General features: G+C 37.0%; 1 protein-coding gene across 1 annotated transcript in view; it reads right to left on the bottom strand.

Annotated features, from left to right (window-relative positions):
- AGPAT5 (1-acylglycerol-3-phosphate O-acyltransferase 5) overlaps nucleotides 1-14,491 on the bottom strand; it is a 57,928-nt gene that overhangs the window by 10,577 nt on the left and 32,860 nt on the right. Inside the window, exon 6 of the mRNA XM_074895743.1 lies at nucleotides 7,659-7,820. Coding sequence (XP_074751844.1) covers nucleotides 7,659-7,820 — 162 coding nt within the window. The remainder of the gene's footprint in view (nucleotides 1-7,658; nucleotides 7,821-14,491) is intronic.

The raw sequence follows: 14,491 nt of genomic DNA, 5'->3' as shown, positions 1-14,491 counted from the left end.
GCGTTCTTTGTACCAGATCACTCAAAGGAACTGGATCAATAAGCAAACAGACAGAAAGTATTAGACTAAATAAACAACTCAGATGTCAGGAAGTCACCAAGACCAGACAGCATTCATCCAAAAGCTCTCAAATGTGGAATTTAAAAACAAAGATATGTAACCTATCATCACGAACAGCCATTGTGCCAGAAAAATGGGGAGTTTCCCAAGATGATGCTGGGAAATACAAACCAAAGAGTCTTACGTCCCTGGGTAAGATAACAGAGTCTATAATAAGATCACTAAGCACAGAGATAATCACAGTCTGTTGGAGAAGAGTTGGCATGGATTCTGTAAAGGGAAATCCTGTCTCACCAATTTGCTGGATTTCTACAACAGTGTCAAGGAGCAGGCGGATAAAGGGGATTCACTGGATATGATGTATTTGAATTTTCATAAAGCCTCTGACAGGGTTCCACGCTGAAGGCTATTAAAGAAATTAAGCTGCCATGGGATTAGAGGAAATGGTGTTTTATAGACCAAAAGCTGCTTAAAGGAAAGGAAGCAAATGAAAGGACTTAACGGTCACTTTTCAGGATGGAACAGACCCAGCAATTGGGGTCCTCCAGGGATTGATACTAGGACTGCTTTTATTTTGTGTCATGACTGAGGAGCTGAAGAAGTGAGCAAACAGTGAACCCCCTCCAGTTTTTCACATCTTTTTCAGAAGACCCTAAGGTCTTTTGGGTAAGCAGACATTGGCTGAACTCCAAAAGGACCTCAAAGCTTTGAGCAGAGTGAAAATGTGGCAGCTGAGCTTCAGTGTAAACAAACATGGGGAAAAAATAATGGAAACCCTGATTACATGATGCTTAACTTGGAATTGGTGGTTACAATTTGGGAGCTGCTGACCCTTCTCTGAAACCATCCTCTCAATTGTACAGCAGCAGCCCCAAATCCCCTCAAATACTGTGTAGCATCAGCAAGAACACTAAGAACGGGGTAAAGTGAGTCACTCTGCAGATATATAAAACAATTGTGAATTCACATTTTAAATACCATGTGCAGTTCTGGTCTCTATCATAGAGGATGTAGCGGACTCAGCAAAGGCCAGAGAAAAGGCCAACTAAAACATTTAAAGAGGAAAAGCACCTGCATTACAAACAAGGAGAAATTAAAAAGGCCAAATTTTCATTTTGGAGAAGGGAAGCAGAGGGAAGGATATGACAGCTTAAAAAAAAAAATCCTGAAAAAGGTAGCTAAGAACTGTAACTCAATAAAACCTGCAAAATCAAGGGTAAATAATCACATTTCTGTACTCTCCTAAAGATGCCAGATCTAAAGAACCTTTTAAAATTACTACTACAAAATGGTACATCTAGTTTTCTATACTGGTATTAGCACTGGAGAGCAGCAGAGTGTCATTGTAAGTTGTTTTGCTGAAACTAGATGGTATTTGATGAATCCCCACAGTACTTGCACATTATAGTTCACCGAAACAATCTTTAAGTGCCTTTAATCTGTTATTCTAACAAATGCAATCTGGCCTTTGTACTGCTCTATAACAGTCTGTGAATATTGTACGCTGGCCAAGTTAGCAGGAGGTTTCCTACAAAAGCATAATGGTTTTGATCAATAGGCTGCCAGCAACAGAACCTGGATCAGGTTGTCTGTGAATTACATCTAAAGGGTATCCAACCACTGGTAACTGAAAAGGAGCAAATTTGGGAGATATCTGTGCCTTCACTGGAACATTTTTGAAGTTTCAGAAGTGGGAAAAAAAATTGAACTATGCATTTAAAAAAAGGCAAGAAAAGATACAAGGACTGGACCAGTTCAAAACAGTGCTCCTTCTAGCAAATAAACAGGATCTGTTAGGAACTATGCCAGTACTGCTAGTATCGATGTTTTTGCCTTTCCTTCAGCCAGTCTGTTTTGATAAACAGAGAACAGTACCACAAACACAGCAGAAGAAAAGGACTCTGATGCACAAAAAAAGAAAAAATAAACACAGGCTTTCAAAACAGCAACATATTTCTGGCCAAACCTGACAGTGTGAAGAAATTAAAGTTGTTTTCATTATCCTCAGGGTTTAGATACACTTTTGCATGAAGATCAGAAGTTCCTTGAGCTGTTGTACATAAATGCTGCCTGGGGAGCTGATCGCTTCCTCTCACATGTGCATGAGGCCCAGGGTGCAGGGTAATTTTATGAATCTCCAATGTAAATACATTCAAAATTCTCTTTGTGCAGCAGAGGTTTTCTGATGACCGTCTGCTTTCTGATCACAAATTCCCAAAGGGAAGCTACAGATACTACCTGCAGTAGGAGCTGCTCAGGAAGAACCGAGATTATACAGGGTCCTAGTTTACAATCAGAGGAACACACACTCTGGGCTTGAAGGGATGCTGAAGGGGGTTGTTACCCCCATCTGTAACACAGATGCAGCACCCAACAGGTGTTTGGATTTGGGAAAAGGAAGACTCCTTTATGCTTGCCTTATTCTTACACTCCTTAGGAATCCAAGTTTGGCTGGTGGTAGAGACAAGAAACTGGTCTACAGGGACCCCAAATACAATTAACTTTATGTCCTTGTTTTGAGATAGGTAAAGAAGCAGGAGTACTGCTCATGCGCAGACTGACCTTCATCTTCTCCGATTTTTGGAGTCCTATGAAGAACTGCAGCAAGGCCTGCATACATTCCCATAAACTGATGCTGCTCTTCACTGAAATGTCATTATTTTTGAGCAGAAGTACAATGATTAATTGTAATGGTATAAAAATACTCTGCCTTTACCCAGACTGTCCTTTTCTGCAGAATACTGATGCATATGTCTGCATCTGTGTTCAAGGTGCCATGTCAAATAAGTAATCCACAAATTAACAGATAGGCTTTCATGATACTCAAACTACTCTTAATAGGAATTACAGGGGTTCTAAAATGACAGATCTAGTCCTATGGAGGACAAGTTTAAAAATGAATGATAGTTTACTTACTTTATGGTACCTGATCAAATCATGTTAATTTTACACAAAATAAACCCATGGTTTTCCTTTAAAGGAAAAATGTATGATAGAATACCACAGAACTACGATGCCAACTACTGCTGTTACAAAAATTCATCCAAATACTTCAATGGAAAATTTACATTTTGAAATATAAAAGGCAGTTACTTAAATTTTGCTTGAACAGATGCAGAATGACAAGTTCTTGATGTGAGATTTACTATACACGTTAAAAAGCCATCCCACACTTTATGCAAATTGTGCCAATGCTGATGTCCAGCCTCAGTTCTAATCTACATGCTTTCTTTGGTTGCTCTAAAATAATCACCATTTGCTTTTCAATATTCTTTCATGCAATAAGAACATGACATCTAGCAGAGATCTGAACAGATTATTAGTGATTTCATCACTATAAACCTTACTTCGGACTGTTTTACATTTCTATTACTGTTTATCAGTTTATTAACTTAAGTTTTTTAATTCTTCCAACACGTCCATAACCATGTGCTTATATCATTCTTTGGACCTTGAAAGACAATGGATGTGATCAAAACTGGTTGCTATTGCTCCAGTTTCTTTTCTATCGTCCTGTATTTCACTGTCTAACTGGGTCCTAACAAAAGTGCAAGCATTTGAAAAGGGTAATTTCCCCTAGGAAGGTTAGGTCAGTCTAACCTCCTCAAATTATACAGATCAAAGTGAGGTACAGATTTTCAGAAACATACACATACACATGCTTTCAAAGTGTTTGTTCTGTAATTGATATACAGCAGAATCAATAATTCTCAGGAATTCCTCTGACTTCTTTAAGACAGAGTCTACATGTACTTGCTATTTTTATGCAGTGTTTATCATTGTCAAATGCTGCTATTTCACACACTCTTTCATCTACAATGGTCAGATAAATACCATCTGGTTATGCTAAAGCCTTCAGGCAGAATAATAAAGATGTAGATGTGTAGATAACACTCTTTCAGGTGCAAGAATGACAACAGTTCCCACGTCCCACAAGACCTGCCCCTTAACATTTGGATGTGAATGCTCAGGACATCCATTCAGAAGAGGGAAAACTAGGTTCTCATTTTTTCTTCCCAATCTTATTTCTACTTTTTACTTAATGACAGTCGAGTAAAAGAATATCAACAAATTCAGTGCAGGAGTTTCTCCCCCTCCTTTTCCCTTGTAAATAGTTTTTCCAACATTTAGTACCTGAGATGCTCTTCAGCTGTGCTGCAGTGCCCATATGTTTATCTGCGTCTTATTCTAATGACCACAAATAAATACGGTCTAGCAGCATGGTTCTCTCTAAGCAGGACAACCACATTCTGTCATAAATGATCTGGACAAACCATCTTTAGCAGTGAGAGGGGAGAAATCTGTGGGAAATCACTATTCTTTGGAAAGGCTGCCACGTGCAGGACAAGCTTTCACTGGAAATGTACCAAGATCCAAACTTGTTGGAATGAAAAGGAATGAATAACAAATAAATGGTAGGAAAAAAATTGCATCCATTGGTCACAACTGGATGTGAAGCAATAGTGGAAAGCAACATCCCTGTCTAAAGGTAATTTAATCTTAGTTCCTGTCTAAGACTAATCAAATTTGATGTTTTCTAAAACAAACACTTGCAGCCAGAAAGTGCCAACAAAACATTAAAATGCATAGTGACAAAAAGTTCAACACATTTGAAAGGATATACTATAATAATTTGCCTGCTCTAAAAAGGTACCATGTGATCAGGTGTGCCTGGCATTCACTATTCTTCTCAAAGGACTAATGCCGAAAAGATGGTGAATGTCTATTTTCCAGTTGCTAGTATGTTTTGTTTTAATCCTGTTGAGCAAGTGATTATGATATTTAAGCTTGCTGCACTAAAAAAAAAATAAATCCAATTTTTTTGAGAGGCTATTTTCACTAAGAGCTTCATATTACAAAATTTAAAATGCAATTCTTTTTTTCTTCAGAGTTTTTTTTCCCATTTACAGTTTACTAACACAATTTCTCAGATAGAGCATGGTGGTATTACTCACAGTCACTAAAATGTTCCTTTTAACCTGCTCTGTTTACTACTGGAGACAGCAGCTAAGAGCTGACCATATCCCTGAGTAAATATGGGCTTTTCCAGAAGCTGCGCAGGCTCTTCTGAGGAATTGAGATTTATAGAACTGGAAGTAAAATGCATTTCAAGAAACACATTATATCTGTGTGGAACTCGAATTCATTCACACGGGAAATGTCATACTATGGGAAATACAGTCCTCAAGTAAAGTTGTGTTTATCAGAAGTTTGTTTTCCATGCAATAAATTTCAATCAGCGTTGCTAGATTGAAAAAGACATGTCAACCTTATCTTTTAAAAATTACCAGGATTGCACTGCCATTTTATTCCGATGAGAATGAAAAACAAAAATTCTCATTCAGACTGACACAAATATGAAATGTTCCTATGAAATGCACACAGGAAAATGACATTTTATAACTCATTTTAGTGTTGTAAAAGAGCAATAATACTAAAAAAAATCTCAAATGTATAACAATGCGTAATTCTTGTTATATTGTATTCCTGAACAGACCAACTGTTGGACTTCTGCATAACAAATGGTGAAATGATCTTGACCTCTTAGAACAGAAATTGTTTTCCTTCCACTTTATGTCTGTAGGGCCTAAAAGAATGACAACTATGTTCCACACTGTAATTTATAATGTGTCCTTAACTTACATAGTTTATATTATATGGAATACATGTGACTGCCACAATAGCATGGAATGCCCTGGATGGATATTTCATTTATCTACTCTGTAATGGGTAACAACTGGTTGGCTGCACTTTATTCTATGTTATTGCCTTTATTTTTACTCAAGGCTGAGACAGTACTTACCCAGCCCTAACAGTAAGGGTGACGGAAAGATATGCCTAGACTGCCTGCTGGGGAGTCTCCAAAAGGCTGGATGTGGAATAGGCACCCCAAACGATCTGATTGCCACTTGACACCGGACACAAGAAAACAGCCAACAGGGAAATTCAGTTTGTTGGTTCCCTTTCCATAATTATATCATGCTTCATGCAAACTGAAAGGTTCAATAGGTGAAAAGGTCTTATAAGGAATTTGAACATTTGCCATCTTATCATTAGGTAATGACATTTTAATAGTTTAATTAACCATCAGGCAGTGAGAAGTCCAGCATGAGAATGCTTGAAACTGCCTAATAATTAAGTCACGAAACAAGATATGCTGCAGGGAAGGGGAAACAGCCCTGTTTGTTTTGAAGGGGGTCTTGAAGAGGGTTGAGTGACAAGACAAGAGGGAGGCTGCCCAGTCTTCAAAGAAGTTGAGGAAGTAAGAGGGTTATAAGGTATTAAAAAAAAACCTTAAAAATATAAATAATAAAGTCTGTAAAATCAAGTTAAAAATAAATTTATAAATAAAAAATGTTAAATCATAAAAAGAACTTCTGATATTTAGCCATAAAAAATGCCTGTTGGGAACAAAACATACATAAAATAAAACCATCCTAAGACCTTACAGTACAACACAAGTATTGAATTAATACACAGTGTTAGCAGTTTTGTTGCTCACCTATCTGGAATAATTTTAAACAGGGTGAAAATGTAAAAACAGACAATTCGAGAACTTCTAAGCAACTAGCACCTGGAGGGAGTTCATGCAAACTTTACACCACCTCAAGGACTTAACACCTGCTTATGAACTGGCATGGAAACATCTGCACTATGAACTATTTTTGGCAGCAGAAGGAACAAGTCCCAGTGACACCGGGACAGCCGAGAAGTGAAGAGTTAGCTAAGAAGTTCCCTGCATGTCCCTCAGCCAACACTGATCCCTTGCCCAAAAGTCTGAACAGCTCTGTGAAACTACTGTGGCTTTTTTTTCCACTTGGTATCAGCAGTGCAAAAAGAGTCAAAAGTACCACTTTGAGATAACTAGTAACAGTCAGTCATGCACAGATATGGCTGAGTAACATATCAACTACAACTGGAAAGAGAGATGACATATGGCCCTCCAGTGACAACAAAGGTAAATGAATAATATTTCAATCCACCACCAAGCATAATCAAAAAATAGCAAACCTGAAGCTCTCTGTCTGTAGTATGTTAGATTACTCAAAGAATATACAACTCATTTACCCCTTTCTCTTAAAGTGTGCATGTGAAGCCCACCTGCATAAAAATTCTGTTAAGTGTTTGCAAGATTATGGGTATGTGTAGCAATTTGGAGAACTGCCAGTAAAATACTATTATTACACATTTTCCTTTTAAAATACATGCATTTCAGCAATTAGATCACATGTACACATATGTAGCACAGCAGAGGAAAATAGAGAATTTATGATGATGCCAAATCCCAGTGCTAGAAAAAATATGAAGGCAAATGGCATCTGCTGCCTATGGCCTCAAGTTCATTTTGACTCCAAAGACTACTTGTATGCAGAATCTGACTACAGAAATACTCTCTGCATGGAATAAGGAAGGGAGGGCAGGAATGTCACAGGTAACTATTGTAAAGCCTAGCCACTGATGAACGATGCCCTACTGAGGTATGGTAATATGGCTGAAACACTGTGGAAATTATCTTCAGAGCATCACAAAGCACCTGAAGTTGGTTCTGTGTATTAACAAGCATATGGCTGTAACATGTCTAATATACACCAACTCACCTGTCATAGATGGCGCCAGTTTTCTTTGCCCTTTGTGGTCCACAGTACCTTCATAAGCTACAGTCACATCATACACTGCATCCAGATAGTCCTTCATCGAGTCAATGGCTACATGAGTTGCCTTCACGCGTGGCGTTAGCACATGCTTTAAAATAGCAAGTCCTAGTGGGAAAAAAAAATAATTACAGTGTTTGAAAGAAAACTGGAGTACAATCACAAAACAAACATCATGCCAAGGAACTGCAGCACCCTTACTCAAAATCACAAAAGGTTTATTTTTAATCTCAATTCTCAGTTGAGAGCGTGCACACACTGCATATGCTGAGCACATGTAGAAGATGAAACTGAAATCCTAAAGGATATTAATGACAAAAAAGGCTGCTCAACAAGAGTCCTTTTTACAGCTCCTGCTCTAGAAGCAGTGATGGTTTTAATGTGGCTTGTAAGCCATGAAACAGCACTTCTCTTTACTGTTCATGTTTGTCCAACTGAGGTAAAAAAAGAAAGAGCAAATTAACTGAAAAATACAAAACACACAGGACATCACCTCCTGAAATTCTAGATCAGAAACAGATTTGGTAGGCGAGGCATAAGCACAGATAATTTTAAGCATGCCTAATACTCATCCGACATTTTAGTTTTAAAGGCCAAACCAATTTTGTCAACATACTGAATCCTGATATGGTTGACCCATGGTAACAAGAGTGGTTGCCTTAAACTATGCATGTTTAAACAGGATTCTACGTTTCTCCAAAGCTAGCAAGCTATCAGAAATTTCACTATGTTTTGTTATTTTCTACTACAGATTCTAGGTTTCCCTGCTTTTGTTTCTTACTCCTAATAGCACATTCTGGGATGTTAGATATGGTTACTTGGAGGGTCCTCACTCTGGGGAAGAACAGGGGAAAGCAGTTAGACTCAAGACAACTTCAGCCCACTGCAATGACTTGCCACTACAGAAAATAGGACATTCCACTTTATCCTTGCAGTTGCTTCCCTTAACTGCTCTTTTCTGCATGCTTGTTCCTGCTGTTAACATTATCCTGCTCTGGCACCCCCCTCCCACCAGCTGATTCAACTCACCATCTGAGCAGAAAACTACACAGGGAGGGGAAAAATACAGCACCAACAACTGACAGCAAGGAGGAAATCTCTGTTTCCCTGCAAACAACCTATTACAATTGACTTGGCTACTAACAAATCCACACTCACAGAAACCAACTGTTGTCTTTAACCACCCAGGCCAAGACACAGAGATCGGCATGTCAAGGACACAAAAAAGTCAGGTTTAACACCACTCTGCAAGTCTTAACAGTATTTCATATCCATGTTTGCTTCAGCTTACCACTTCCACCTAGAGCATACTTAAGAACATACAAATACACTGACCTCAAAAGTATAAACTTTGTTCTATTTCCAGAATTTTAACATACACTGACATTCAAAATGAAAAGAAACAAAAAACCCCCCAAACCTTTTCATGATCTGAACACAGCTCTTCCACACTTACTTGAAAGTGCTTCTAGGAAAAAAAGCTTATTATACAAAAAATTTCACTATTTTGCTATAGGATGTGTATCTTTCTCAAAGATCAGGACAGAATTGCAATTATTCCTTTCTAGCCTTATTTTTCATTGGCTTACTCTTCAGTCCATTTTTAATGAACCATCCATTGGTGGTATTGGTTCCTGAGAGATGAAGCAGCAATTTTTCTAAACCAAAGTACTGTGGTATTGCTTTTCATATCTTTTGAATTGATTTTGCAAGCAGAAAGATACTATATTATGTTCCAGTTTTGTACTGCCCTTGTTGGGCAAAGCATACTTTGATCTAAAACTATGAAAATATCTACTGAACACTAAGATAATGCTAGTTTCTGAACTGGTCTACCATTCTTAGAGTTGAAAATTTCAGTATAAATCATTATCTTGATTTCTTAACATTTGCTAAGAACCTCCTTTTCTGAACACAGAGATAAAAGGCTATTTACTAGCATTCCTTCTGAAGTCATTGTTCTAAGCTTTACTGGCAATAGCAGTAACTGTCTATGCAAAATGTTATATGGATCATGTAAATATTTTTAAGCATAACATGGTGTAGTGTTTTCTTAGCTTGTGAACTGTTACATCAAACAGCTAGTTATGTTATGTTTCCAAATGTTTACTCTGTAAATGAAGCACTGAATATTCTAGAGTTGTGTCAGCAACGATATAAGTGTAGACATTACACTCAACACAGCTCTTGTTGAGCCAACTTCCCAAACATGTTCTAAAAACAGTCATTCCTTTCCTGCCCAACTCATCTTCCCCTTAACCAAACTATTACTGTGGGGAAGACAAAGGAGAAACTGAATCCTCTAGACAAATTTAGGTATCCAAGACTATTCAGTGCTGAGTTTTTTGAATCCGTGGCCAATTTTGGTGATGAGGATAGTCAGTGACAAACTTTGAAGTGCACTGTAGAATAAGCCCCTCTTACTCCATGTGCTACCAGCGAACTCTTGAAGGTTTAAGTACAAAATGACTATTCATCTAATTAGAATCAATAATGAAAGTCCATAAACCACTACTCAGAAACGCTCCACTGCATGACAAACATGCAGCAACAGCAGGAGTTCAGCACATCTTTTTAAAAAAATCTGTTTTATAAAAACATTAACCACACATTCTTGCAATTATTTGATGATCTTTGCTAAAATCAACATAACAGAATTTGAACCCAAGTAGTTGCAGTATAGTTACCTTGGCAAGCTGCCTGCATCCAATTTACAAAACACACTCTGCTTAAACTGTTTTTAATATTGTGCAATACTAAGTTAGGACTCTCCGTCAAAGTATTTGAGGTCATGAGATTTTACTTTAAATGCCAAAGAAAATTACTAGATGTCTAATAAAGTAATACTCTACCTTAAAATGCTATAGCTTTGTTCTACTATGTTAGCTAACTTTAAAATGATAAACAGACATAAAAAAAAAGAAAAAAAATGTGAAAATTTGAGGAAATACAGTGTGCAATGGTACTTCAAATACCGTCTGTTTACTAAACTACAGTAAGATGCAGAATTACTTCAGAAAGTCTGCAAGAAAACGGAATGAAATAAAGTAAGGTTTTAGTTTGGGAAGTACAAAGGCCCAAATCATTAACATCTATAGAACTGATTTTTTCATCTAAACACAAAAGAAGAGAAAACACCAAACAAAACACCATTTATCTAACCTCTCAGGGTGAAGTTACATCTGTAATAACGGAATACAACTCTATGGAGAAGACTGCTCTTCCTTTTCCCTTCATCCAGGCCAAAATCTCATAGAGCTGTACTGTGCCGGCAAACCATCTACATATTCAGACTTGGACTCCATTAGTTATATTTGTATTGCTGACGTGCACACACATTTTTAAATGAAAAGAATAAAAAAACCCAGCTCTAAATTAAGAATACCCTATGCGTCTTACATGAGCATGACCACATTTCAATAACAAAAGTTACATGCTCACTGAAAGTGCATGTCAGAACCAGTCTGAGGGGTTTTTTTCCCCCCTATAAAACCATGTTCCTTGGCAGTAATACAACAACTGAAAGCAGGGTGAAAACCAATTGATTTCAATACTAATTAGATCTTTCATTCCTTATTTTTCCTTTTTCATGTGTATGTGTGTGCAGTAGAGCTACTAGACTGAAAGCTTTGCAATTATGTGGGGTGTCTCAAGTACTCACCCAACACTGAGTTCCCACCAGCCTTCTGGAATGCCCCCAGTGATTGAAGCCTTACTTATTTAAACCAAAGTCCAGAATTAGATGTATAAAATGACATATGGTGGGAGAACTCATCCATTTGTATGCTAGTATTCCACCAACTTACACAAACGGGACCCAACTGATAACAGTATTAAAACATCGCATAATCCTGTAAAAAGTGTTTTCTGTTACCATGAACTAAAGTATAAGAAATGCAAGTGATCCCCTCATGAAGAATATGACCATCCCATAGCAAAACATGGGAGACACCAAACTTTGGTACTCTGTCGTGTGATGGGTATCTACAGAAATACAAGATAGCTTCTTGCTTTCCTAAATTTAATTTTCTAAGGATGACTTTTATATAATAAGAGAAATCCTTTCTTCATCCTAATGGTACATCTCTCAAATGCTACTCAGGATCCACACCACACTCTCATTTAAAATTTTATTCTCCTTTCCATATCTCACTGTGCACTTTTACTTCAAGCTTGTTTACAGAAAAGTGTGTGGAAAAAATATTACCAAAAGCTATTTTCTTTAGAGACGGTTCCAAATAACACTTATGGATATTAAATACTTCAGATTGCTTTAAAATACCATCTAAAACCAGTGCCAAGATCTAGAAGGGAAACATTTTCGATTAGGTCAGTTGAAATACCTTTTTTACATGATCTGTAAAAGCCATTTTGAGATAAGCATATCCTGCAGGTACAAACATCTTAGCAGAAAGCATGATACTAGTCAAGATAAACTTAGTGTTAAAAAACATTTACAACTTCTCTGCATAAAAACAAGGAAGATAATAAATGAATATCTGAAATGTTTGCTTGATTAAATGACCTTTCTTAAAACTCAAACTTTAATACAAAATTCCATAAATGACTTTCATCAGGGAAGCCTGTTTTGTCTTAATTCAGCAAAAGCAAATCAAGTTAAATTTAACAAGCTTAATACTCCTTTCTGTTTGACTTTTCAGAGTTAGCAATATTAAAAGTAGGAGGGCTCTGGATTATTCATATTTATTTTCAAGTTTTTAAAATGCCATTTCTTAACATTTGGATAAAATTCATATTCTACTAAACCTAAGAAATTTGTGGTTGTTTGTGACATTATAAAGGTTTAACTACTAGAAAATGATCAGAAATCTATACATACATATTTTGGGAACGCATAAATGGAACAAATTTTATACCAGAAGTTGGTACAAGAAATAATCATCATGTATTTTGTGGGGTTTGTAGAAATTTTGTTCTGTAGTCCAGTATCATTAAAAAGATCCAGCCTTAAAAGAGCAACAGTTTGAAATAAATTAAAAAAAAAAAAAAATTACCATTTCTACCATTATGACAAGATTAGAGTTAAATCCCATGAAAAAAATGAGTGCCACCTATATATTATAATTTCCTGGACTCAGCAACTCAAGCCCACTGACTAGTGTGGAAGAATCGCTGCACTTTTAAGATGCCTAAACTAACAGATCAGAGCCTAAACTGGGTCACCAATAGGTAAGTCAGCTGAATGACTGCATAAAATTTTGAAGATGGGAATCATGCTAGCTGACTACTCCCACACAATGGAAAACTAAAGCAAACTCTAAACTTAAAGATTACTGGCTATACACTTAAATATAGGAAACTGGAAGGCAAAAAGCTCAGAAGACAAGAGGCAACACACATGCTGTCATATTCTTAGATCTTTGAGAGAGCAGAGGAAGAAATATTTAATTTGATTGTGAGAATCTTACAAGATGTCCCATTAGAAACACATCAGTCACCAACCATACTGAAATGCGGAGAAACCCTGTCTTGGTAGCAATTGCTGGAATCACCTCACACAGCCACCTACTTTCTATCAGGAGAGGACAACGAGGTATATTAGGTTCAAATCCAGCTACATGGCACATACTCCCATTGGCTTGGAAGTGGGGGCTTTCATCTGCCTCTGATAGAAATGAGAAAACCTGACACATGTCTTCATCTGGTATTCTGGCAACATTGCTTATGTGGTTTACTGTGGCTGTGAAAACTCAGCAAATATTGCTACTTTGGCCAACAAACATAAATACCCAATTAATTTTCTGAACTCCACAGAATTTAACTTGTTCTATGAATAACTCCTGCATTAATCCTAGCACAAATAATCAAACGACTTAGTTTGAAAGATAATTTTTGCTTTTGTTTTTAAACTTGAGGAAGGGCATTTTTCCTTCCCCAATGCAATCAAACAAATGCATTTTCAGTTTAAAATCTTTTCTGTTCTATCCTGGGTAATAATCTGATCTGACTGAAATTTTCTGCCACTTGTAAAATGTGTCTAATGAGTAATTGTCAGTTTCTGAGGGTACTAGCATTACCCTTAGATAACAACATTCTCAGCTCATCATCACAAAACCAGTATTCCTGGAAGTAAGCAACTTTCTGTATCACGCTGAATACAATTGTGGACAGAACTTACAATAGAGTTCAAATTAGAGTGTCACTGTGTCAAACCTATCGGTGTTGAGGGCTGATATGCATGTATCCAGCATGAAAACCATGAATACCAATGCCCTAATTTTATCAATTTTACTTCTACATGTTTTTGGCATTCCTTGGCTTTAGTAAACAAAAACCTGGCAGTACATTCAACTTGAATCTGGCAAGGTAGTTAATGACAAATTTGAAAGACCAACCCATGGTTTTAATTTTTTACTGTATCCTTTATTTCTTTCTAAAAATAGTAAGAAAGGATGCAATCCTACTCCTTCCCTAGAAGTTTCTCTGCGCTTTATGGCCTTCAGTCTCAACTCACTCATATCCACATCTACCCAGATCTATTGGATCTATTCCGTGTGTTTGATTTGCCTGTGTTTCAGAAAGAGGAAAACCATCTGCTCTTGCTAGGAGTCACGTTTTTGTGTAGAACCCAAGTTCTATGGCAGAACAAACTGTAAGATGAAGTATTACCAGTATTTTAAAAAGCTGTCTTTCTTTCAAGGGTGACCTCAATCATGTTTAAATTCTTTTGCTGTGTAATATCCTTCCATCCTATTCACAGACACATAAGATTTATTTATATATTCATATCACTGAGGAAAGATGTAATAGTTGACACC

This window comes from Athene noctua, chromosome 1 (genome assembly GCF_965140245.1).
Source record: "Athene noctua chromosome 1, bAthNoc1.hap1.1, whole genome shotgun sequence".
Taxonomy (NCBI): Eukaryota; Metazoa; Chordata; class Aves; order Strigiformes; family Strigidae; genus Athene; species Athene noctua.
This window is presented reverse-complemented; position numbering and strand designations above follow the sequence as displayed.